Below are 24496 nucleotides of genomic sequence, written 5' to 3'. Positions count from 1 at the left end.
TGACAAGCAAACCACAGTAAAGGCTCAAAAGTGCACTATATGTTCTAATCCGCATAAGGATTCAATATATAGTAAGGGTCTATGGGTCGTATAATGAACCAAGAAAAGAAGCAGATTGGCTACCCAGTGCTACAGAAGTGAGTCAACTGCTTGAGGAAGAGATCCAGTTGTCCAAGGCAAGAGAAGAAACTGAAAAAAAAAGCCTTTAAAACTGAGGGTGGGGCTGGAGAGATGGCTCAGCAGTTAAGAGCACTGGTTGCTCTTCCAGAGGTCCTGAGTTCAATTCCCAGCAACCACTTGGTGGCTCACAACCATCTGTGTGATGTGTCTTCTTCTGGTACACACAGGTACGTGCAGCTTGAACACTCATATATATAAATAAATCTTAAAAAACCAAACCAAACCTGTAGGTATAGCATGAAAGCATGTTTACATAGCATGTGTGAGGCCCCAGGTCTGACCTCAGCACTGGGGAGAAGGGACAGAGTCACAAAAAATTTCTCCCAGCATCAAAAGCAGCAAACAGGAAAGAAGGAACATCAACAACTTATCTGTAAGAAGTGAGAGACAAACAAAAGGTAACATTAGAAATGTGTTCTTTTAAAGACTTATTTATTCATTTTATGTATATGAGTACATTGTCACTGTCTTCACACACACCAGAAGAGGGCATCAGATCTCGTTATAGATGGTTGTGAGCCACCATGTGGTTGCTGGGAATTGAACTCAGAACCTCAGGAAGAGCAGTCAGTGCTCTTAACTCCAGGCCCTCTCGATGTATTTTTAAAACATGAGTCCGTAAGAAAAAGTAGTTTAAGCAATGACGTATCACTTTCATCTACTGAATGGTGAATTATAAAACAATGGAAATGAAGTATGTAATCCCCAGTGCTGACAAGGGTGTTGGTGCCTCTTGCATTTGATGCTGGAAAGAGCAGATTGGCGAATTTCATTCCTTTACCTAAATTCAGCACTTTCACTGTCAAATAAGTCCCCCAAGGAAGTACCAGTGAATGTGACCAAAGACTGACAGAATCTTCACCAATACCATTTATAATTTAAAGAAATAATAGATGGCAAGCTCTACCCACAGGAGATTAATGAATAAGGCAATGGAATGCTATGAATTCATTAGGTGCTTCCCACGTTATTAAATGAATTAACATGAATTAAGGCTTACTATTCAGTGACTTGTTCTGAATACTCTTCCAATGATATCACAATGTTAAGTTAAACCCAGGTCTAGTTGTTCAGGGCTCATCTCAGCCCCTTGAGAAGCTGAGGCAAGAGGATTCAAAGTTCAAGGCCCACCTAGACTTGAGAACTGTCAAGGCCAGCCAAAACTTTCAAGACCTGCTCAAAAACAGAAAATAAAAAGACAGCTGGATCTGACTCAGTGGTCAAGCTCCTACCAAAGGCATATTTAGGTTTATCAAAAACAAACAAACAAACAAAACAAACCCAGTATCAAAAAAAGTGAAAGGATTTATTTCAGCTTCCTCCCCTGCTCGGGCCTCCTTGATGCAGTCCTTGGCCTGTCCATCCTTGGGCTAAATCACTTTCTGTACCACCGTAACCCTCCTAAAGGACAAACTTCTCCCAGTACCCAGCACCTCCCTGTTCCTCATATTCTCAGCCTCCTTTCTTTCTTGTAGGTGAAGGAAGGCTCGTATTTCTTGAATGGTTGATTTAAAAGTACAAATGCAATTCAGATACAGGTAACACAGTTACTTTGTTCAGCGTCTTAGATCACATGGCTCTCCGCTCTGCACTGCCCTGTGCTGGGATAACCTTGGGCACTGTGTAAAGGTTGTCTTTGAATTATTCAAATGTTGATTTCTTTACCAGTGGAGTGCTGAGTACTGTCCAGACTTTGGAACTGTTATCTTTATGAAGCATCACCTGCTTCCTATTTCATAAATATTCGTCTCCATCACTTTCTGATTGGTTTAATAGCTGATGGTCTAGAGCAGGGCAGGAGAGGAAAGGTGGGACATCCAGGCAGAGAGGAACTCTGGGAAGAATTGAGAGGCGGGAGACCTGCCAGCCAGACCTGGAACTCGTCATATGGGACTGAGGAGAGGTGACCAACCATGTGGTAAATGTGGAGGAATATAGATAGGATTAATTTATAGGAAACAGTTGGGAACAAGCCTAAGCCATAAGGCCTCAGCTTTCATAAATAAAGTCTCTGGGTCATTATTCAGGAGCTGGAGGGTCGAGGCAGTCCGTCCACACCCTAGTGCCTCCTATCCCCACAGCTATCATGCAGGCTTTCACAGTAAGAAGACACACAAAAAAATACTTCCTCTTGGGTTTGAACCGGCTCCCTCATACCAACTCTAGACTAGAGCAGTATATGCTTTGCCTGGAACGAGAAATGAAACTGAACCGAATGAGTTCTGTGTTTAGATTTGATAGGCACCAGCAGTTCGCCTTTCTGGAACCAAAGAATAATGACAAGTCAGAGTGCCAGGTAACAAAGATCAATCCTGCCAGCTCTCCACAGCTCACACACGACTGTCACCAGCCTGCCCGAGACTTGCAATACAGGTTTAGCAAATCGGTGGCACTCCTCCCTAGTGGCCAGCCTGATGCATGGCGTGTTTAGCTACAAACATCGATGCTGACTGTCCCTGTAGCATTCTCATGGCTCGCCAATAGATCTGTCCGCAGTTCTCAGGTTTACCGAAGGGATGGTTCAATTCTTCGTTCATGTAATCCAGCCAAAGATCTTTAAAGGAACCAAAAAAAAAAAAACAAAAAAAAAAAAAAAAACTACTGTAAACAGAGCTAGAAAACTGAGAAGGCTTTAATTAGGCAAATTCAGTTATTAAATACTAAGCCAGTTATAAAAGTCTAAGAAACTTCCAAACATAAAATCAGTGTAAGAGGAATTTAAATATACAAATAAAATGAGGCTCTCTGACATATGTAACCACTGTGGAGTATTTAAGTCCACCTACTACCTCAAACATGTATCATGTCTTTATAGCAGAAACTCAGACTCCTTTCTATCCTCTCCAGACAGGGTCTCTGTGTACTACCCTGGCTGCCCTGGAACTCACTCCATAAACCAGGCTGGCCTCACACTTAGCGATCAGTCTGCCTCTGCCTCCTCCACTCAGCTTCCTCCCTACTTTTTAAAAGCCATGCTACACAGCTGTAACATAGTCAGCCCCACACTGTGCCTCAGCAAGCTGGCCCCATTATAACTGACTGCTTCTCCTTTCCTACTATGACGACCAGCTGTGACTACCAACCTGTACTAACCTTTTCTTTAGAAATACTTGCTTTGGTTTAATTGGTTTGGTTTTGAATTTTTTTGAGATAGGGTCTCATTCTGTAGTCCAGGCTAGCCCGGAACCCACTACATAGCCTGGACTGGCCTCCGAACTCCTGGCAACATTCCTCCTTCCACATCTGTAAGATTAGTCAGGAGTCACTACATCCCAGCACGCACAGCTTTTTAAAGTTATTGATTTTATATTGTGTGTGCACATACACACCGGTAGGACATGGCACACGTGTGGAGGTCAGAGGACAACTTATGGAAGGCCTTTTCTACCATGTGGGCCCATGAGATCAAATTCATGCTTTTAGGCTTGAAAACAAGTGCCTTTGGCCATGGAGCCAATCTTACTGAGCCACACAAATTTTCCTTTTTAAGAGACTCAAACCAAGCTTTCTCTGATTCAGAGTTCTTAAGAGAAGTAGTGGGTACAAGGAAGGGCTTGCAAACTCGAGTGACAAGTAAACCCTACTGCTGCACAGGTGGAGGCCGGAGCATTGCCAGGGCTTTGAGTCTAGTGAGTTCCAGGCTAGCCTGGGCTACAGAGTGAGAACCTGTCTCAAAAAACACAAAAGGCAGGGAAAACACTGAAGAACTGATCTAAGAAGGGCCCAAGACAAACCAGAAACACTATTCTAGCCACATAACAACGGTCAGGCTAGGCTCATAACTGAAGCTACTTACCAGAGTCTGTAGACACGAACTCTCTCAACGCCCTCTCATAATACTCCCTCAGGTTCACCATCTTAGAGGAGTCCTACAAAGACAGTCAGAAGGTCTGATTTCACTCACCCAGTAAGAAACTCACTCTGTATTCTAAGCAACTACTACCTGTTACCAAGCTAGCCTAGTTTCTCATCTTTTCCAAAAAGAAGGAAGGGAAACCCAGGCTGGGACTGGCTCAGCAGGTAAAGACACCTGCTACCAAGCCTGACAGCCTGAGTTCAATCCCCAACACGGCAGAAGCCAAGAGTCAACTCCCAAAAGCTGTTCTCTGGCTTTCACAGGTGCACTGTGGCACTCACAAAATAAACAAGACCCAAAAAAAAAAAAAAAAAAAATTTTTTTTTTTTTTTACTTTTTAAAAAGAAGAAAGAAAAACCACGTTTACCAGAATAAAACAAATGTCAACCAGACAAGCACTTAACCTCGCTGGCGAGGAGAAAGGTGTCTAACTACATTTTCAGGGTGCAGCTTGGGATGTGCAGCAGGAATAACACCTGCAAGCCTTGAGGGGCTGAGTAGGATTTACATGAAGAAATAAACAGAGATGGTTCTAGAGCCTATGCTGAGAACGTCTTCATTTTGAGTACCTGTGCTCTGACCCAGTTATAGACATTTTAAAACTTTTTTTTTTTTTTTTTTTTTTTTGAGATTTCACTACACAGCCCAGGTTGGCACAGAGTTCACAGAAATCCTCCTGAGGTCTGGGATTAAAGGCATGAGCCACCGCACCTGGCTCTAAAACTCTATCACATAATAAATGCTAGCACATAAACTCAAGCACATGACATTCAAAGTTAGCATTACAGGTAACAGTGTGGGACGCCGTGGGATGCCGTTGGAATGTCATCTAGGAATGCGATCATATGAGGGGTGCTTGAGAGAACACTCTGAGAAAACAAGACAGAGTCTTGTGACCTCCTCGGTTTCTTCAAAACCATAGCCATGTTCTCACAGTGCGTTCCTGCTCCTCCTGGGTAGCAGGGAATGAGTTTACTTCAGATCACTCATTATTGCTTGCTGTTGCCTTTCAATTTTCCTTTACATGCCTCTGCGGAAAAGCATATTTTTGCCCTGTCCTTTGATTGTGGACAGTTTGAATTCATCAGAGCTCTGTTGGCCCCTGTCAGAGTGTAACCACAGAGATCTGTTTCCAGGCAGGAAGTGCTCGGAATACTCACCTGCTCCTTCTCAAACTGCATCATTTTCCTGAAAAACTCAACTGAAAATGGACGGCTTTCCTGTAAACTAAAAAGGAGTGAAAATGTTAGTTCCCATGGCGACAGGAAACCTTTTACAACTCATAAGCAGGGGTGAATAATCAGGCTTTGCTCCCGGCAACAGGTCGTGTAACACAGTCAAACTGGACCTGCTGGAGCCAGGCCCATGCCTCAGCTTGGAGTGGCTCACCCTTCATCACCCTAAAACCATTCCCCACACACGCTGTTACTGTCTGTTTTTAGTACATTGTTCTCTGTGTTGCCTTGTTTGGTCTCTAGGCTCCGATGATGTCCTAATGTAGTCATCCATTTTAAATAAGTACTGCTAGTACGTTTTACTGAAGAGGAAGGTGGTGAGAATTTTGGTTTCTTTGAAAACACAGAAATGTAAGAATCTTTTTGTTTTAATACCCGATGTGGGATACGAGACTTGGCTGCTTCAGATTTGTCCACAGCAGCTGACTATGATTTGCCTCGCCCTCTAGCAGGGGCGTGGTTCTGACAGCTGCCCACAGTTTCGGTCAGGGTGTGAGGTTTGGTATTGGGGACGCTTCAGAGGAGAGCCCTGACAGGACTGCTAGTTGGCTCTAATTTGTTGCTGTTTGTAAAGTAGTCATGTGCAAAGAGAAGAAAAGAAGAAATGGTGTGCCGACAGAGCTGCTTGTACGAACGACATAATTTCAATCATCAGTGACAATGATCTATTTGCTATTTACCCCAAGTGTATGAACTGCAAAGTCAGAAAAAGGAAGTAAGTTTAGAAAGTTTCTCGGGCCACCACTGCAGACACTATGTGTGATGCACAGATAGTAGGTATGAGGGGCTAAGTGTGGGCAGGATGGGGCAGCTACGAGCGCCTGCGAGTACCTTTTAAACACTGCTCTGGCCTTTTTGTAGCCTCCACTCCGATAAGCCCAGTCCAGGTATTTCTCCTTCAGAGTTACTGAATTGGCACCTGTGATAGCTAAGAGAGCTCTCTACATTTAAAAGGAAAAAACAAAAGAACTTAGAGATATCAAAACATATTATGAAGACCCACCCAAGCCACTAGGTCATGACTTAGGATATGAAATATCCAATCCTTGCACAAAGGACAGAAACGGGAGCCTGTACCTTAAAGATGGCTTCTGTGTCCTCCTGACTTTCAGCACTTTCACTCCACTCTGCCCAAGAAATCCACAAGGACAGGCAAACCTGCTCACGAAAAGGAAGCCGTCAGATGCAACTATGCAGCACCGTGCTCTGGAGACTCGCCGGTCGTTACAGCCCCCAGCCAAGTCATAAAAAGCAACACTTTGATAATTTAGTCCAATTCCAGTGGGGAATCCAACTGTAGCCATCATTAGCAATCATGAAGCGAACGAAAGCCCACAGCCAATCAGCCCCACGGCTACCCAAGCCCTGTGTCTATGGTCTGGGAGCTACTACACAAGAACTGATGTAGGCTGGCCTGCCCGATCTTCAGCACGGAGAGCAGACAGCAGACACGGAGTCTGTTCCCCACCTGACCCACTGCAGTCCATTTTCCCACTTCACTAATACAAAAGATTTACTGCCAAGTAAACATAGAGCATTAAGGTTTGAATTCCCGTGATTGCAGGGTCAGTTAATCATCAGATATGGATGCATGTGAGAACATTCCATCAGTATTTTTTTATTTGTAAGATATCTAAACAGAATAAGAAATCTTACATGATTTAGTAATGTTACAGTAAAGGATTAGAAATAGAAGTAACTTTTCTATTCAATCCTTGAGCTATTACCACGTAACAGCAATTATCACTCTAGGGTTTGCTCTCAACAGACAAGTATATTACAAAGGAGCTTTCACGAAAGTCTTAAATTATTTTCCAAAAGTTTCCAAAAAAGGGCTAGAGATAGAGTTCAGTAGATAAAGGGCTTGTTTAGCCTGCACTAAGCTCTGGGTTCAATCTTACTCATACACATAAAATAATAAAAGTAAACCTTAAATAAAAGACTGAAGTATAAAGGAAACAGTTCACAGACCTGCGGTTTGAGGTGTGCAAAGGCTTCTTCAAAGTGCACCCCTATGTCTGGGCTCTTCGAGTCGATGAGTACTAGCAGTTTCGTCTGCCACATTGTGACAGAGTCCTTGAACAACTCAGTGCCAGCTTCTGCTACCTGCAGAGCTTCTTTGAAGAGGTCCTGGCGCAGCAGCAAGTCAATCTGAGAAAGACAAAGCACACTGTAAAGTGCCACCGAAAGCAATTACAGATATGAGATGCACATACAGACTATTTATGGCAAGTCAATGACCTTCCCAGTACACCTTTTACCACAGCTGCTAAGCAGGCAGAAAGGGCATCTGAGAGTCCTCCTCCTTTCCCTGAGCCTACCCAAAGGACTGGCAGAAAGTCACAAAGAGGGCTGAAGAGACAGGGCTCAGCAGGACGGGGCCTGCCTGCCTGCCTGCCTGCCTGTGCCTGCCTGCCTGCCTGCCTGTGCCTGCCTGCCTGCCTGCCTGCCTGCCTGCCTGCTGCCCGCCAGCAACCCCTGCCAGCCTGAGCTCTGTCTGGATCCCACACTGAAGGGAAGAATCTCCTACAAAGGTGCTCTCCTCATACACATGCCATGGCACATACCTACAGAATGAGAATAATTTCCTTTAATCAGAAACGGATGGGGCTGAAGAGATGGCTCAGCGGTTAAGAGCACTGACTGCTCTTCCGAAGGTCATGAGTTCAAATCCCAGCAACCACATGGTGGCTCGCAACCATCTGTAATGAGATCTGATGCCCTATTCTGGTGTCTGAAGACAGCTACAGTGTACTCGTCATATATATATATAATGAATAAATAAAATATTAAAAAAAAAAGAAGAAACGGATGAAAAGCAGAGAGTCGGGGCTGGAGAGATGGCTCAGGTTAAGAGCACTGACTGCTCTTCCAGAGGTCCTGAGTTCAATACCCAGCAACCACATGGTGGCTCACAACCATCTGTAATGGGATCTGATGCCCCCTTCTGGTGTGTCTGAAACAGTGTACTCACGTACATTAAATAAATAAATCTTTAAAAAATAAATAAAATAAAATATAAAAATATAGCCTTTAAAACAAACAAAATGAAGAATCATCAAAGTGTTGAGTTTTTTATTTTACTTTAACACATATGGCCCAAAAAGTAAAGGAAATTTTATCTGTTCAAAGTATTTGTATCCACACTAGTTTATTAGAAATGAGAAAAAAACTAAAATCAGTTTACGACAGAATTTTACAAAATTGTGGGAAAAAAAAAACAGCAGTTTACAGCTAGTTCCTCTATCAAATGCACTGTTATTGGCCAGATTTAACACTGAGAAAATCAGACTCGGGGTTGGGGATTTAGCACAGTGGTAGAGCGCTTGCCTAGGAAGCCAAGGCCCTGGGTTCGTCCCCAGCTCCGAAAAAAGAACCAAAAAAAAAAAAAAAAAAAAGAAAATCAGACTCTTCCCTATCACAGAGCTTCCAATCTAATGAGACAGTAAGATCTTAGCCTCGACAGCTACAGGAGGGCAGTGCAGAGCAAGAACGACCAGCACTGCCCGTGGCACTGGTGAGACAGAACTTCAGAGAGGGAACCATGCAGGCTAACACTTACGGACAAACAGGCACCAGACAGAAAACCCAGAACCCCAGAAGAGAGAAGGCTCTCCAGCCAGCTTGCACAGGCGCTGAAGACCAGACAACTTAATACTGGAGGAAATTCACGGTTAGCATGGTTAGAGGGTGACAGGAGATGTTTCCAGAATTACGGGCAGAGACCAAGTTAAGAAGTTAGAGTAAATTTTAAAAAAAAAAAAGGTTTAAGTAACTTTTCCTGAAAGATTATGGGAAAAAGGAGAATAATCTTGTAATTTTTATTTTTATTTGTGTGTTTAAGACACATCTGTTGTTTGTGTGAGAGTAGACATATGCATGCTGATATAGGTGTGTGAGTGTGTGTGTGTGCATATGTGAGTGAGACATACATATATGAGAGACATACAGACAGACAGACATATATGCCAGAGGTCGATGTTGGGTGATTCCCAGAATTTCCTTCTATTTTTTTTTTTTTTTGCATCTGTGTACGTATGTGATGTGTGCATGTGTGTGCACATGTACAAATATATATGCTGGTGCACATACATGTGTGTTCAACCATATGGATGTGTAAGGCTGATGTTAGCTTCTTCCACAGCTCTCACCTTATTCACTGAGGCAAGGTCTCTCAACTAAACCCAGAGCTCAAACACACACGGCTAATCTAATTGGCTGGTTCATCTGGGAATTGTCTTCACCTTTGGCACACTAGAATTCTAGGCATTTACATGGGTGCTGGGGGTCCAAACCCTGAACTGAACAGATGAACTCCAGGGTATCTATCTGCCTTTTGTGCCAACGGCGCAAAAATGAGAAGAGTTAGGGAAAGCAAAGGGAGGAAGGAGAAATAGACCAGGGGAAAGAAGGTGGTTGGGAAGGAAAAAGGAGGAAGAGAAGTGGAAAGGGATGGAGGGGAAGAAGAAGGGGAGAGTAAGGAGGAGGGAAAGGGAAGGGTAGGGGAGAGGAAGGGGAGAGAAGAGAGGGGAAGAGGAAGTGGGAGGAAAGGGGATGGGGAGGGAAAGAGAAGGAAGGGGGAGAGGAAGGGGAAGTACAAGAAGGGAAATGGGAAGGGGTGAAGGAAGGGAAAGGAGAAGAGGAGGGGAAGGAAAGGGGGAGGGGAGGAAAAGAGTAAGGGGAAGAGAGGGAAAGGGGAAGAGTGGGAAAGGAAGGAAAAGGGAGGGGAGGGAAAAGGAAAGAGAGGGGGGGAGGGAAAGGGAAGGGAAGGGAAAAGGAAGGGAAAGGGGGAGGGAGGCTGGAGAGGAGAGGGAGGAGGAGAAATAGAAACTGGCTATTCTTCCAGAGGACTCAGGTGAAATTCTCAGCACCCTTTTTTTTTTTTTTTAAAGATTTATTCAGTTATTATATATAAGTACACTGTAGCTGTCTTCAGACACTCCAGAAGAGGGCATCGGATCTCTTTACCGATGGTTGTGAGCCACCATGTGGTTGCTGGGAATTGAACTCAGGACCTCTGGAAGAGCAGTCAGTGCTCTCAACCGCTGAGCCATCTCTCCAGCCCGCTAACAAGCATCCTTAATTCCAACCTGTTCCAGGAAATCCAAAGCTCTCTTCTAGCCTGCACATACATGGTATACACACATATACACAGGCAAAGCACTCATGATATAAACAAAAAGAAATCCTTAAGAAACAGAGGAGAGGGGGTGTGGAAGAGAAGAGACTCGAGGGAAGAGGAGGACTGTGGGAAAGGGAGCACTACTTCCAGCCGGCTCGCAGTTTGTCCTGCGGACATGTACCTGAATCAGAATAAAGCACACGTAACGTGCAGTGAATGTGCTCTCTATGGCCTTACCCACTGCTTGTACTGGACTTCAGAGAGGAGCTTCAGTTCATGGGCCTTCCTGAATGCACGCATGGTTCTTTCCAGCCTCTGGAATCACAAACATGTCAGGTCATCAAGCAGATTCTGGTCGCCTCTGGCCAGAGCTGGGCAAAAGTGATTTTGCACATTTCTGATAATTCAGAGATGGCTCTGATCTGAACGGGTGACTCAGGAAGAGATGCGCTAAGCACAGTGCAATCAGCAGAAAGCTCTCCTGTGCAATATCCATATTAAGGCAAACCAGACTAGATCGTCATGACGACAGGTCACCCACAGCAAAAAGCAAGTGATTGAGCCTGGAATGCTGGGAGCTGCCCTGTGTCCTTCTCTAGAGAACAGACACTTTCTGACCATCACTGTAGCTATGCAACGTAAATCCTTACCTGCCCCCTGAGAGACACACTACTGGTCTTCTTAGAAAACCTCTCCAAGCAAAAGGTGATGTAACACTTCCACATGGCCTCTGGAAAAGAAGACACCAATTAGGTCACCAGTCCTCTTAGTTCAAGCACCTTTCTGTCAAGAGGAAACTCCTCTAAAGGAAGTTTAAGTCAGGAGCTGGAGGTGGCCCGATGGTTATGAGCACTTGCTGCCCTTCCAGAGGACCTGAGTTAGGATTCTAGCATCCAAACTGGGTGGCTCACAACCTGTGTAACTACAGCTCCAAGAGATCGGACAACCTCTCTGAGCGTCTGTGGGTACCAGCACATGTGACATTATTAACTCACAGGAAAACACACACACACACACACACACACACACACACACACACACACACACACACACACTAAATAAAAATAATAAAGTGAATTGTTTTTAAAAACAAAGTTTAAATTAACCTGGCTTTAAAAACAATTGTTCCCATTGTTTCCAATCAAACATAGCAGATATTGGGAGAAAGGGACTGAGCAATCACAGGAACTCAAATCCTGGTCTAGGCTTTCTACCTCCACTGCCTTCATTATCCAATACTACCAAACAAAAGTGCAACCTCTAAAGAAAGATACAGGGTACCCCCATGTAGTGCCTCATCCCTTTAACCCCAGCACTGAGACAGAGGCAGGCAGAATTCAAGGACAGCCTTAGTCTACACAGAAAGTTCTGGGCCAGCCAAGGCTACAGAGACCCTGTCTCCAAATAAAAAAAAAGAAAAGGAAAAAAGATATAGAATAATAATCATCTGAATTGGGGCTGGAGAGATGGCTCAGAGGTTAAGAGCATTGTCTGCTCTTCCAGAGGTCCTGAGTTCAATTCCCAGCAACCACATGGTGGCTCACACCATCTATACTGAGATCTTCTGGCTTGCAGTCATACATGCAGGCATGCTGTATACATAATAAATAAATATTTAAAAAAAAATCATCTGAATTATAATTTCTTAGGGTTTGGGGGTTGGCTTACTTTGTTTTGTTTTTATCCGAGACAGGTTTCATGCAGCTCAGAGAGGCCTCAAACTCACTCTGTAGCTAAGGAGAACCTTGAACCCTGGATCGTCCTGCCTTTATCTCCAAGGTATTTACATTATGAAGTCTGCACCACCACTTGCAGTTTAGGCCAGGGCTGGGGATCAAGCCCAGGGCTTCATATGTTCTACAAACACTTTACCAACTGCGCCACATCCCCACCCTTAAATTATAAGTGAGTATTATTTCTGCCAAGCAAATGAGCATGAATGTCTCTATTACTGAAGAAGTCCTCGAAGGCTCGCACACAGCTGTGGTCCCAGCCACACAGGGGTCAGGAACTCAAGGCCAGCCTAGGTTACATGAAATCTCACCATGAAAAACTCTAGCTTTTCCCCATCACAGGGATAAGTATGTAGCTCCGTTGGTAGTGATTGTCCAGCATGCAGGACACCACACACACTGACTCAGAAGTTCAAGGTCACCGTGGCCTATCTAGTAGATTGAGTTGCTGTCTCAAGAAAAGGAGGTATGAAAAGGCTGGCAAGACAGCTCAACACATAAGGCCTGATGACCTCAGCCCACTTCAGGTAGGACCCACATATCAGAAGCAGAGAACCAGGGGCTGGAGAGATGGGTGAGTGGTTAAGGCACGGTTTGCTCTTCAAAAGGTCCTGAGTTTGACCGCCAGCAACTACATGGCGGCTCACAACTGTCTATAATATGATCAGATGCTGTCTTCTGGCATGCAAGTGTACATGCAGATCGAGCACTCATATACATAAAATAAATGAATAAATCTTTAATTAATTAATTAATTAACAGGACTGGAGAGATGGCTCAGCAGTTAGAACACTGACTGCTCCCACAGAAGTCCTGAGTTCAATTCCCAGCAACCACATGGTGGCTCACAAACATCTGTAATGGGATCCGCTATCCTCTTCTGGCGTCTGAAGACAGTCATATACATAAAGTAAATAAACAAATCTTTAAAAAGAGAGAAGGGTCCCAATCACCGCAGTGAACTGTCTACTGTCTGTTCTCTGCCCAGCACATATGTGCTGTGGCATGCACTCACACACAGATACACACACATAATAAATAAATACATGTAATCCGTTTTTCTAATTTAAGGAAAGAAAAAGCAAGCCAGGTACACTGTAAACTGTCCCACACAGAGACTTCTCTTCCTTTTTTTCTTCTCTACTAGAGACTGAACTAAGAGCACATACATGCCTACTGGCTAAGAGCCCTACCACTGAGCTCTACAGAGACTTCCCATACCAGCTAAGTGCTGAGAATGAGACTGTCCTTCTCACCGTCATGTACCCTTACTCTTACACAAGACAGACTCACCTGTAGGCAGGGTCCTCACTGCCTCTTCATACACGGCACAGCACCTTTCTTCCCTTCGGCCCATTTCCACTGCTTTGGCTTGTTTTGATACAGGCTGCTCTTCACCTGGTTGGGACTCAATCTCTAACTCTCGCCGTGCCACATAGTCCCAGGTGAGTGGGTCATCAGTGTGCAGAGCTTGAAGGCTGAAAATTATAGTTTACTGGCACCTGCCTCATGCTAGAGACTGATTGAGACTAACAGAGTTCCTATGGTCTGCACAGGACACGGGACGCCCTTTTTTTTTTTTTTTTTTCTTTTTTTTGGAGCTGGGGACCGAACCCAGGGCCTTGCATTTGCTAGGCAAGCGCTCTACGCCCTACCGCTGAGCTAAATCCCCAACCCACAGGACGCCCTTTTATAGCTGCAATAACACAAGAGAAATCTCCTAACAGGTGTTCCAGAACAGTGTAATGAACAGACTAATCAATGGAACAAAGTTGTTATATATCAATTGGATTTCAGAGCATTTCAGGCATCATTTACAAATGTTAGCTATTAGCTGGGCATGGTGGCACAAGCCCATATTCCCAGTATCCAGAAGCCTGAGGCAGAATGATTCCCAAAAATTCAAGGCCAGCCCAGTGAGTCCAGACCCTATATAGTGATAAATAAGCAAAACCCCAACAAATATTATCTTTAAAATTATTATAGCTCTTCAAATCATATCAGTAGCTATCTGTGGCCATAGACAACTCCATGAGCCCTGCAGAGCCTGAATTCTTCTACCAGAGGCAGAGAAAAAGCCTAAGCAAAGTCTCTACCAAAACCCTGAAGCCATCCAAAGATGTGTGTTCTAGCTTATCTGTCTCTATGACATCGAGAAGTAGAACCTAAAAACAAAATGTCTAATGTAACATCACGCAGCGGATGCTAGGAGAAGCACCCCAAAGGGCTGTGGATTTGAGCACTCAGTCTCTAGCTTGTAGCATTATTTGGGGAGGCTGTGGAATCTGAAGAAAGAGCATCATTGGGGGCAGGATTCGTGGGCTTAGAGTCAGACTTCATTTCCTGCTCACTCACTCTGCTTCCTGTGTGCAGGGAAAGATATTACCAGCCAACTTCCTGTCTGCATTAGCGTGCCATGTCTTTCCCACCACTATGGACTCTAGGCTTCTGGAACCATAAGCCAAAATGAACTCTTCCCTAAATTGTTTTTGCTCATAGTATTTATTTCATCACAGCACAAAAATTAAGTAATATGTACAAATATTCTTAAATACCAGAATCAGACACCGCAGATTAAATTATCAACAGCACTTAGCTATCAAGAGTTATGAGGGGTTGGGGATTTAGCTCAGCGGTAGAGCACTTGCCTAGCGAGCACAAGGCCCTGGGTTCGGTCCCCAGCTCCGGAAAAAAAAAAAAAAAAAAAAAAAAAAAAAAAAAAAGAGTTATGAATACAACTCTGATTTCGCAGAAAAGAAAAATATGTATTGATGTAAGCCTTTGGGATATGTTTGTAAATTGCACTCTATTTCAGACTCGAAGCCCAGTATGTCAAAGAACCACTGCGGGAATGTGTAATTTCTATTCATAATATAGCATAATTTTTCCTAAAGCTTGTGAAAGATATTCTTTTTCTTATTATTCTTATTTTGTTTTGTTTTGGCTTTTCCTTGTAACAAGGAAAATGCAGATAGAATATATATATTCTATCTGCATGTACACCTGCAAGCCAGAAGAAGGCATCAGATCCCATTACAGATGGTTGTGAACCACCATGTGGTTGCTGAGATTTGAACTCAGGACCCCTGGAAGAGCAGTCAGTGCTCTTAACCACTGAGCCATCTCTCTAGCCTTTGTTCTGGTTTTCTCTGTGTAGTTCTGGATATCTGAGAGCTCGCTCTATAGACCAGGCTGGCTTCGAACTCAGAGATCCATCTGCATTTGCCTCCTAAGTGCTGGGATTAAAGGCTGCACCACCCAGTGTATATTCTTCTTCATGTCTCCCAGCCTTGGATCTTAACAGATCAGAAACAGATGTGCTGGCCTCACCACTGTTTACTTACTCGTCATAAATCTCCTTCTGTAGATCTTTGGCAAAATCAAACAGCTGAGCAATAGCAAGAAGAGACACATGGAATTCCGCACCTGAAATTTAAAAATAGAGGGAGGGGGCAACCTGCTGTCAGTTAAATTGTAAAGACACACTTCATTCTAAACGCGCCATCTTCTTTACGTATTAGAGTTAGTCTTTTGGGGGTTGCTGTCTTCTGCGTTGAGACAGGGCTTCACTCTCTAGCCACGGCTGGCTTGTTCCTCCCCTGAACCCTATAGTAGGGATTGAGCCTACAGCCTTGTGCATGTGAGGCAAGCATTTTGTACTAAGCTAGCATGATCCTCCTGTCTCAGCCGGTGTTAGATGGCTCCATACCAATCTCTGTCTTTGTTTTCCTGGTGCTGGATCAAGTCTATGACCTCATACATGATGTACCACTAAGCTATGCTCATAGTTAGAACGGGTAGCCTTCGGGGTGACTTTTGTTTGTTTGTTTGTTTGTTTTTTTAAATAGAACAAAGAGGAGATATTCCTATATCCCCACCACATGTACAAAAACATTAATGTTTTTAAATATTTCTAACTATTCTTAAGTTTCATAACCTTCAGAGCATAAGGCAAAGATTATATCATCTACTGCTTTTCAACTCCACCAAATTAGTTAAATACTCAATAAAACTTTTTTTTAAAAAATACAAAAATAAGTCTTTTAATTAAAAAGAGTATGTAAGCAGCCCAGTAATGTCCAGAAACAACCCAAAGTCCATAGGCAGGGAGATCCTGGCTGAGTCTAATGATTACATGAGCTATGAGGCCCCAGGCAGTTTGATACAGAATTTTCTGACTTCTAGATAATTTCCTGTCCAGCAGAATACAATAGAAAATACGCTGAGATGAGCCATCCTACTCAGGATGTTCCTGGCCTTCTGAAGAGGAAGTGGGATTACCTGAGAGGCAGACAACCTCTGCAGGGAGCCCTGGCTATCATTTGAATAGGTGGGCACCCAGGCAAGCTATAAGGGATGTGCACTGGCCATCGTGTGAGGATTCAAACTCAACTGGAATCTTCCTTTGTCCCGTTTGCATCTTCTAATGACTGCTGGTATGGTTACACTGGCCAGATTCCCCCGCAATACATCTCAGGAAAGGCTGGGCTGAACTCCTTTCACCGTTCTGCAGAATCATTGAGCTCAGCCTCTCCTGGCTACATTCTGGTTGTGGTGCAGGCAGGCCTCGTGGCCTTGGCTCCTGGTCCTCTGTGCTCCAGGACAGCAGGGCATAGGTGGACAGCATGTGGCCACTGCACTCACATCCATCTGCTTCTGACCACCTGCACACCCGTTTCTCGTCCCCTGCTACTGGCAGCTCCCCTGTCCTCTGCCGTGCTGTCCATGCGGCTTAGCAAACCGCCTCTCAGGCCACCCGGAGGCAGGACCACCCTCAATAAAACCTTATTGAAATGCCCGATGAGAGCTCAGAAAGAAGCTTTTCCTGAAGCTAACAGTCCTTCTCATCCCAAACAGAAGACCTACCAAAAATAAGTCTCTAGAGGATACCTACCTTTAATCTTGCTTACAGCACTTTTGTAAACGATCCGTGCCAACTCGCCTTTAAGGATTTCCTCAGGATGATCGAAATCCCCCTACAAAGTGTTACATTAACCGTGACTGAAAAGGCAGGACCAGGAAGTACCAAAAACCAAAAACCAAACCACCAGGGCAGTGACAAATCACAATTCCAAGGCCAGCCTTCACTGGCTAAGGTGTGCAGCTTGAACATCAGTGTCACCCAGATGCCTCCCTAAGGACCCTTACTCTCTGTTTAGACCAGAACAGATCCAGTCGCACACACCTTGATTGTCCTTCTGTTTAATATTTTATTTGAATAAAACAAAACAAAAACAAAAAACACGTTCTAACAACTGGGGAAATGGCTCAGTTGATGAAGTGCTTGCCACACAAGTATAAGGACACAAGTGTGTACCTCCAGTACTTATGCAAAAAGCCAGGTATGTGGGTTGGGGATTTAGCTCAGTGGTTAGAGCGCTTGCCTAGCAAGCGCAAGGCCCGGGGTTGGGCCCCCAGCCCGAAAAAAAAAAAACAAAAAAAAAAAAAAAAAAAAAAAAAAAAAGCCAGGTGTGGTGGCAGGCACCTGGAACCCTGGTACAGGGCTCAATGGGGCCTACTGCCAGCTAGTCTGAGCAAACTGGTGCCTTCCACCTTCAGTGAGAGACCCCTATCTCAAACACCAGGATGAAAAGGACCAATGAAATAGTTTAAAAGGGAAAGGCACTGCCACCAACACTTATGACAGTCCACTCCCTGGAACTCACATGGTAGAATATTATGGTGCCTGTAAGACACCCACCCTCACTCCCCCGCCACCACCACACACACACAGATGAATAAAAGTAGGCACAGTTTAATCCCAGTGCAGAGGCAGGTGAATCTCTGAGTTCAAGGCCAACCTGGTCAACATAGAGATCCAAGCAAAGCAGAGCCACATAATGAACCCTGTCATTATGAGTAAATAATAATAATAATAATATTTTTTATTTTAATAATAAGAAGGGCCAGTGGTAAAGGTTTAATTGAAAGGTGCTGAGCTGGACCCCTGAGATCAGTGATGGAGAGAGCCAACTCCGCTAAGTTACCCTTCCTCTGACCTCCACATGTACACTGAGGCACACAAGTAAGTACGTGCAAATTAAAAGATAAATAATGCTGATGAGATGGCTCTGGAGGAGAGGTGCCTGCTGCCCACTGACCACCTGAGAGGGACCTGCAGGGCCCATGTGACAAAAGGAGAGAACCGACTCCTGATTCCCACATACCTGACATGTGCCTCCCTCAAAGCATCATCCTCAAATGTCATTAAAAGATAAAATATAAGGCGGGGAAGCAGTTGAAGGGACACACACCAACCTATGGCTACCACTTACACGTACACACACATGCATTCCCAAAATCCCTCGCATGTGAACACGTAAACATACCCCGCACATGCACACCCCACCTACAAAGTTCTGAGCTAAAAACACCATAATGGTACAGCAAATTCTTTTGTTTCTATATTAGTTTTGTTGTTTTATCTTCTTGAAGACAGGGTGTTGCTATAAGCCCAGGCTAGCCCAGAACTCATAATCCTTCTGGCTGAGATTCACTGGAATTACAGGCATGCCTCAGAACGCAAGCTATTCCTTTAAAGTATTCCGTCTCATTACAAATTATATGGAAAGGAAAAGAGCCAGGGATGGTGGAGCACACCTTTAATCCCACCCCTCAGAGGCTGAAGCAGGAGGAGCAAGAGCTACACACTAGCTCAGTGGGGAAAGGGATCCAAGTAATGGCACGAGAGGAACAACTCCCTCAAGCTGTCCGTGGACGTCCCCACAAACACCAGGACATGAACACACACTAATATGTTGTTCTAAAAATTAAAATAACTTACACACTCACTTGAAAGTGAAAAATGGAACACTAAATGGGTAAGACTCAAAGATTCCTCTTTCTTCTCTAAGACAGCCGGAGAGACTAACAACCGGCAGTACAGCAGCTCTTACCATATCCATGGCGGCTTTCTCAAATTCTTGCTTTTCCTTTCTCAGTTTCTCAGCATGCATCAGCTCCATCCTAAAGTACTAAAAAAGGCAAAATGACCTAAAAGTCCTTAGAGATACTTTTTAAATTAAAAACATTCAAGATGGCTTCTTTAAAGAAAAAGCATTAATAGCTGACCCAGGAAAATGAGGGGAGCATGTTTTCCTCAGGATGAAGCTAGCTGATATTGATGAGGTCGAATGAAGAGGAGACTACTTTGCGGTCGTTGGATGTGTAATCCATGTGTAAGAGTCAAAAGACTTAGTGGAAGCTTCTGAGAGTGGTTTCATTTAAACTCACCCATATACAGTAAAACGCCTTTGTGCTGGGTGGGTAATCCAGACTTCTAGCCCACTTAGCAACACAGAAGGAGACATAGGATATGTCTGTTAAACAAAACTCTTTCCTTAGGCTAGTGGTTTGAATGAGAATGGCTCCCACAGGTTCATGTATTCGAATGTGTGGTCCCAGTTGGTAGAACTACTTAGAAAAGATTAGGAAGTGTGTCCCTGCTGAAGTATGTATGTCCTTAGGATGGGCTTCAAAACACACACCACTCCCAATTAGCTCCCTCTCGGCCTCATGTTAGTGGATCAGATATAAGCTCTCAGCTACTGGTCCAGCGCAGCACCACGCCTGCCTGCCTGCCCTGCTGCAAGGTCTGGTGGCTCATGCCTTTGATCCCAGCACTAATGGGAGGCTGAGGCAGGTAGGTCTCTGAATTCAGGGTCAGCTTCGTCTGTATATTGAGTTTTAAGATGGTAGAAAGACCCTATCTCAAAATTAATTAATTAATTAATTAATTAAAGAACTAAAAAAAAAAAAAAAAAAAGAAAGAAAGATAACCTAGACATTTAGTCTTACAAAACAATAGTCACGAGATGGCTCACTAACCACACCGAGCTCCGGGAAAGTACCAATGAATACTCACATGGCCTTGAAACATCAACCTTTTGACGCCACCCACATGCGCACTCATGTGCATGGCTGTGCAAACGCACATTCACACAAAACAATGATAATTTCATTTTTGAAAATTACTCATATTTGCCAGGCAGTGGTGGTGCACACCTTTAATCCCCACACTAATGATGAGGCAGAGGCAGCTGGGCCAGACTGCTCTACAGAGAGTTTTAGGACAGCAGAACTATCAAAGAAACTGTCTCACAAAAAACAAACAAACAAAAAAACAAACAAAAAAACCGCAGGACTAAAGAGATGGCTCAGCGGTTGAAAGCACTGACTGCTCTTCCAGAGGTCCTGAGTTTAATTCCGAGCAACCACATGGTGGCTCACAACCATCTGTAATGAGATCTGATGCCCTCTTCTGCTGTGTCTAAAGACAGTGACAGTGTACTCATATATATGAAATAAATAAATCTTTAAAAAGAAAAGAAAAAAGTAGCAACCAAATTTTCATGAAGCACAATTACCCATGAGAAAATAGAGTACACAGAGGGGACAACTTCATTTTAACAAGTATTTGTTCTCTACATATCAGAGACATTGCTGTCTCACTCTGAGATCACAGAGACATCTCTCATCCTACATGCCCAAAAACTCACTTCTTGATACAGCTTTGGACACTCGGGATGAAAGCGTAGAGCCCGAAGAAATAGCTGCCTGGCGCTTTCTGAAGACAGGCGATCTTCCATTTCCCATTTGGCTGCCATGATCCACAAAGCTATAGGAGAAAAAAACTAGACTTAATTTCAATGAGCAATCAATGCTCCAGTTTTTATACTTCGTGAGTTATCTGTTAATCTTACCATAGGAAAAAGGGAGGGGCTGAGGGAGTTTCTAATGGTTAGTTTGACGACTCCATTAAGTCAGGAAAAGGGTGGGCAAGCTAGCTCAGCAGGCAAAGGCACCTGCCACCCATCTAATGACTTGAATCTGGTTCCTAGAACCCACATGGTAGAAGAGAGCCGCCTTCTGCAAAGTTCCCTCTGAACTCTTTATACTGTGCCATGGCACAGGCACACCCACACATATACCACATGCTTACACATATACCACATGCTTACATACCACAAAATGACCCCTGCTTGGTAATCACACCTGAACTTTCTTAGAGGGTCATAAATAATAGCAAACCATTGCTTTTAGCTTTCTTGAGCATGTGACCTCTGAAATTGAGCGTGGATATTCCCAGAATCTCTTGCCCCCATGGATTACCAAAGCAGTTCCCTTACCCACTAATGTAGTCACTCCAGAAACCTCAACTTAGGGATCACATCTGCTTTAGGGATGATCAAGAGATCAAGACCGGCCTTTGAATTGCTAAGATCACTGGATCCCTATGTCATAAATTTGTAGTTGACCTAACACCCTGAGAACAGTCCTGGAGCTCTCCACTAGAGAGCAGTGTGACCTTATTCACACATTCACAGGAGACTTTCTCTTCTACTTTGTGCACACCTTGTTGTATCGGCCGACCCACCTTACAAACCTACATTAGTATCTCCTCCTTCTGACGTTAGAATCCCTCAGACCTGCTGCCTCCACATAAAATGCCCCAGAGCCAGCAAGCTGACCTTTCCATCAGCTAAAAGGAAAAGCATCCTTCCTGTCCACAAACCAGCACCTGGCACAGTGATGGGACGGGGTACACAAACTAAGTCACAGCTAACTGTCTTGGCTCAAGGCCCCAAATAATTTCCGAGGTTCATCAAGCACAATAAATTCCAAAATGGCCTGATTTTTAATAAAATGTAGGTTTGACATACCTGGCTTGTTTGAATGAATGGCAAGCATGTTAGAGAAGATCTTGCTAAGATGAGCTTTGGTACCCTGTAAAAGAGGAGGAGAACACTTTACTCCTTGAACACAGAAACCACTGCTAACCTACTAACTACAAAGTCAAATGGGAAAGCCAGGCATGGTGGCTCTTGACTTAAAATCAGTACTCAGGAGGGATAGGCAAATGAAGCATTGTGACTTCAAGGCCAGCATGGTCTACATAGCAAGTTCCAGGCCAGATGGGGCTACACAGTGAGACAGGGGGACATACATACATACATACAGACAGACAGACACACACACACACAAAATTAATCAATCTCTCTCTCTCTCTCTTCCTCTCTCTCTCTCTGTCTCACACACACAATAAGATCTGTTATTACTAGAGACTTACAAGACACACTCATGCTTTTTATACCTAAACTATTAAACATAAACAATCTGGCTTTATTTTTTACTGAACACATATATATATTTCTTTTCACGTGACTTAGACTCATTTACATGGTCAGATATACAAATGTGACTGGGGCCCAGCTTCTGTCTCCATGGGTTCTTTCTCCAACTGTTAACCTTGTACCTCTTGAGAACCATGGAATTCAGTAACAGACTGAACTGAAGAGGAAAGAGAAGTGCACATGGCTTTACTTACCCATTTCTTACAAAAGACTATGTAGGACAGCCAAAGCTGGACATCATCCTGCAAGGGAAACACAGCATAGGCTGCTTGAATTCCACCTTTACACTGCATTAAGTCACCTCAGTGAAGACAGGCGGGTTCCAAAAGAGCCAATGTGCCACACTCTTCACCTGTAAGCGTCTTCTTCACTGAAGCCTGGGCTCTCCTAACCATGAGAACAAATCTAAGTCCCACCGACTGTGTCCCAAGACAAAATCTATTATCTATCTAATGTGTCCAGTGCAATTCTAAAAGGTTTTCAAACCAGGTAAAGAAACACAAAACCGGGCTACAGAGATGGCTCAGGGGTTAAGAGCATGACAGCAATTCCAGAAATTCTGAGTTCAAATCCCAGCAACCACATGGTGGCTCATGACCATCTGTAACGGGATCCGATGCCCTCCTCTGGTGTGTCTGAAGGCAGACACAGTGTACTCATATATATAAAATGAATAAATAATTAAAAAAAAAAAAACAGAGCTGGAGAGATAGCTCAGTGGTTAAGAGCACTGTCTGGGGGTTGGGGATTTAGCTCAGTGGTAGAGCGCTTGCCTAGCAAGTGAAAGGCCCTGGGTTCGGTCCCCAGCTCAAGAAAAAAAAAAAAAAAAAAAAAAAAAAAGAGCACTGTTTGCTCTTCTAGAGGTCCTGAGTTCAATTCCCTGCAACCACACGGTGGCTCACAACCATCTATAGTGAGATCTGATACCTTCTGGTGTGTCTGAAGACAGCCACAGTGTACTTATATATAATAAATAAATAAATCTTAAAAAAAAAAAAAAAACGCATAAAACCTTTCATTCTCAGAATTCTAAAGCACTCTCAGGTATACATTAGTCCCCAGCAAAACTAAACATCAACTCACTGGGGTGCTGCCCATCTCTAACCCGTCACCCAACTACCTCCCTGGTGATTTTCTTTACTGCCTTTTCCCTGACTGTGTCTCATGTACCCCAGAATAGACAGACCTTCTTTTTCACAAATACAATACCTGGCGAAGTAGCTGGTAATACATAAGTAGGGATAAATGAGTCAGCTAATCATCAAAAACCATCGATATCAACTGTCTTAGGCAGAGGGTAACCTTGAACTTCTGATCCTCCTGCCTCTACCTTAACTCAGGTACTACAGGCTTGTGCCACCTCAGAGGTGCTGGGGACTGAACCCAGGGCTTTATGCATACTAGGTACGCCCCTCCCCACCCGTTGGTCTTCTGAGACAGGGTATCCCTGTGTAGCTCTGGCTATCCTAGAACTGAATCTAGAACAAGTTGGTCCTGAACTCAAGAGATCTGCCTGCCTCTGCCTCCTGAGTGCCAGAATTTAAAGTTTGTATCACTATGCCCAGTTCTTTTATTTTTCTAATCCCTAATTATGTATTAAGCACAGTGCTTAGTGCCATCCTCAGAGTAACAACAAAGTGACCAGGTGAACCATCTTAACGGCTTACGTGGCTCAGAACCTGTTTCAAGCAATGGCGTCATCATGGAGGTAAGTACTGAGACCTGGAAGGAACAGAGAGGACGTGGCATTTAAATAGCCAAACATCCAACTCTGAATATGTACACTGTGCATCATCACGTCTAATACATACACTGTGCATAAGCATGTCTCTTCGAGTATTCACTAATCACTTACTTTCCACTTCGCTGAAGCACGACCAAAGATACCTTGTACCCGATGTACCATAGAATATTCAATCTCATCCTTCTTAAATGAATATTTAATTCTCTAAAAGGGACAAAAACAAAACCCCAGTTAGTCACATTTATTCAAAGTAGCATTCACTCATGCTCACTCTTAGCACACACACCCCCCCCAAAAAAAACCACTTTGGACACAGCATTGGCTACCAATAATCAGTGTCTCCCCAACATGAAACAAATGTCAAAAAAAATTAAGCATTAACTTACTGCTCTTCTTCTCTGGATCAGCTCCAAAAGATTAATTTCATACTGTGGGGAGTGGGGTGGGGGAAGAATACAAAGAGAAACATGAAAAGCATAACCTTTTAAATACA

At 43.9% G+C, this 24496-nt stretch overlaps 1 protein-coding gene across 1 annotated transcript in view; it reads right to left on the bottom strand.

Annotated features, from left to right (window-relative positions):
• Positions 1-595: 595 nt before the first annotated feature.
• The window catches only part of Utp6 (UTP6 small subunit processome component), a 30230-nt gene continuing 6329 nt past the window's right edge, over positions 596-24496 (bottom strand). Inside the window, exons 3-19 of the mRNA XM_032912851.1 lie at positions 24390-24431; positions 24115-24207; positions 22454-22501; positions 21789-21852; positions 20625-20743; positions 19023-19100; positions 17021-17102; positions 15471-15552; positions 13420-13604; positions 11044-11123; positions 10631-10708; positions 7243-7422; positions 6349-6429; positions 6103-6212; positions 5197-5263; positions 3977-4049; positions 596-2734 (exon numbers count right to left, since the gene is read on the bottom strand). Of these exons, the coding sequence (XP_032768742.1) occupies positions 2580-2734; positions 3977-4049; positions 5197-5263; positions 6103-6212; positions 6349-6429; positions 7243-7422; positions 10631-10708; positions 11044-11123; positions 13420-13604; positions 15471-15552; positions 17021-17102; positions 19023-19100; positions 20625-20743; positions 21789-21852; positions 22454-22501; positions 24115-24207; positions 24390-24431 (1617 nt within the window). The 3' untranslated portion in view covers positions 596-2579. The remainder of the gene's footprint in view (positions 2735-3976; positions 4050-5196; positions 5264-6102; positions 6213-6348; positions 6430-7242; positions 7423-10630; positions 10709-11043; positions 11124-13419; positions 13605-15470; positions 15553-17020; positions 17103-19022; positions 19101-20624; positions 20744-21788; positions 21853-22453; positions 22502-24114; positions 24208-24389; positions 24432-24496) is intronic.

This window comes from Rattus rattus, chromosome 9, assembly GCF_011064425.1.
Source record: "Rattus rattus isolate New Zealand chromosome 9, Rrattus_CSIRO_v1, whole genome shotgun sequence".
NCBI classification, from domain to species: Eukaryota; Metazoa; Chordata; class Mammalia; order Rodentia; family Muridae; genus Rattus; species Rattus rattus.
The sequence above is the reverse complement of the archived record's forward strand: the minus strand, read 5'-3'. Positions and strand labels throughout refer to the sequence as shown.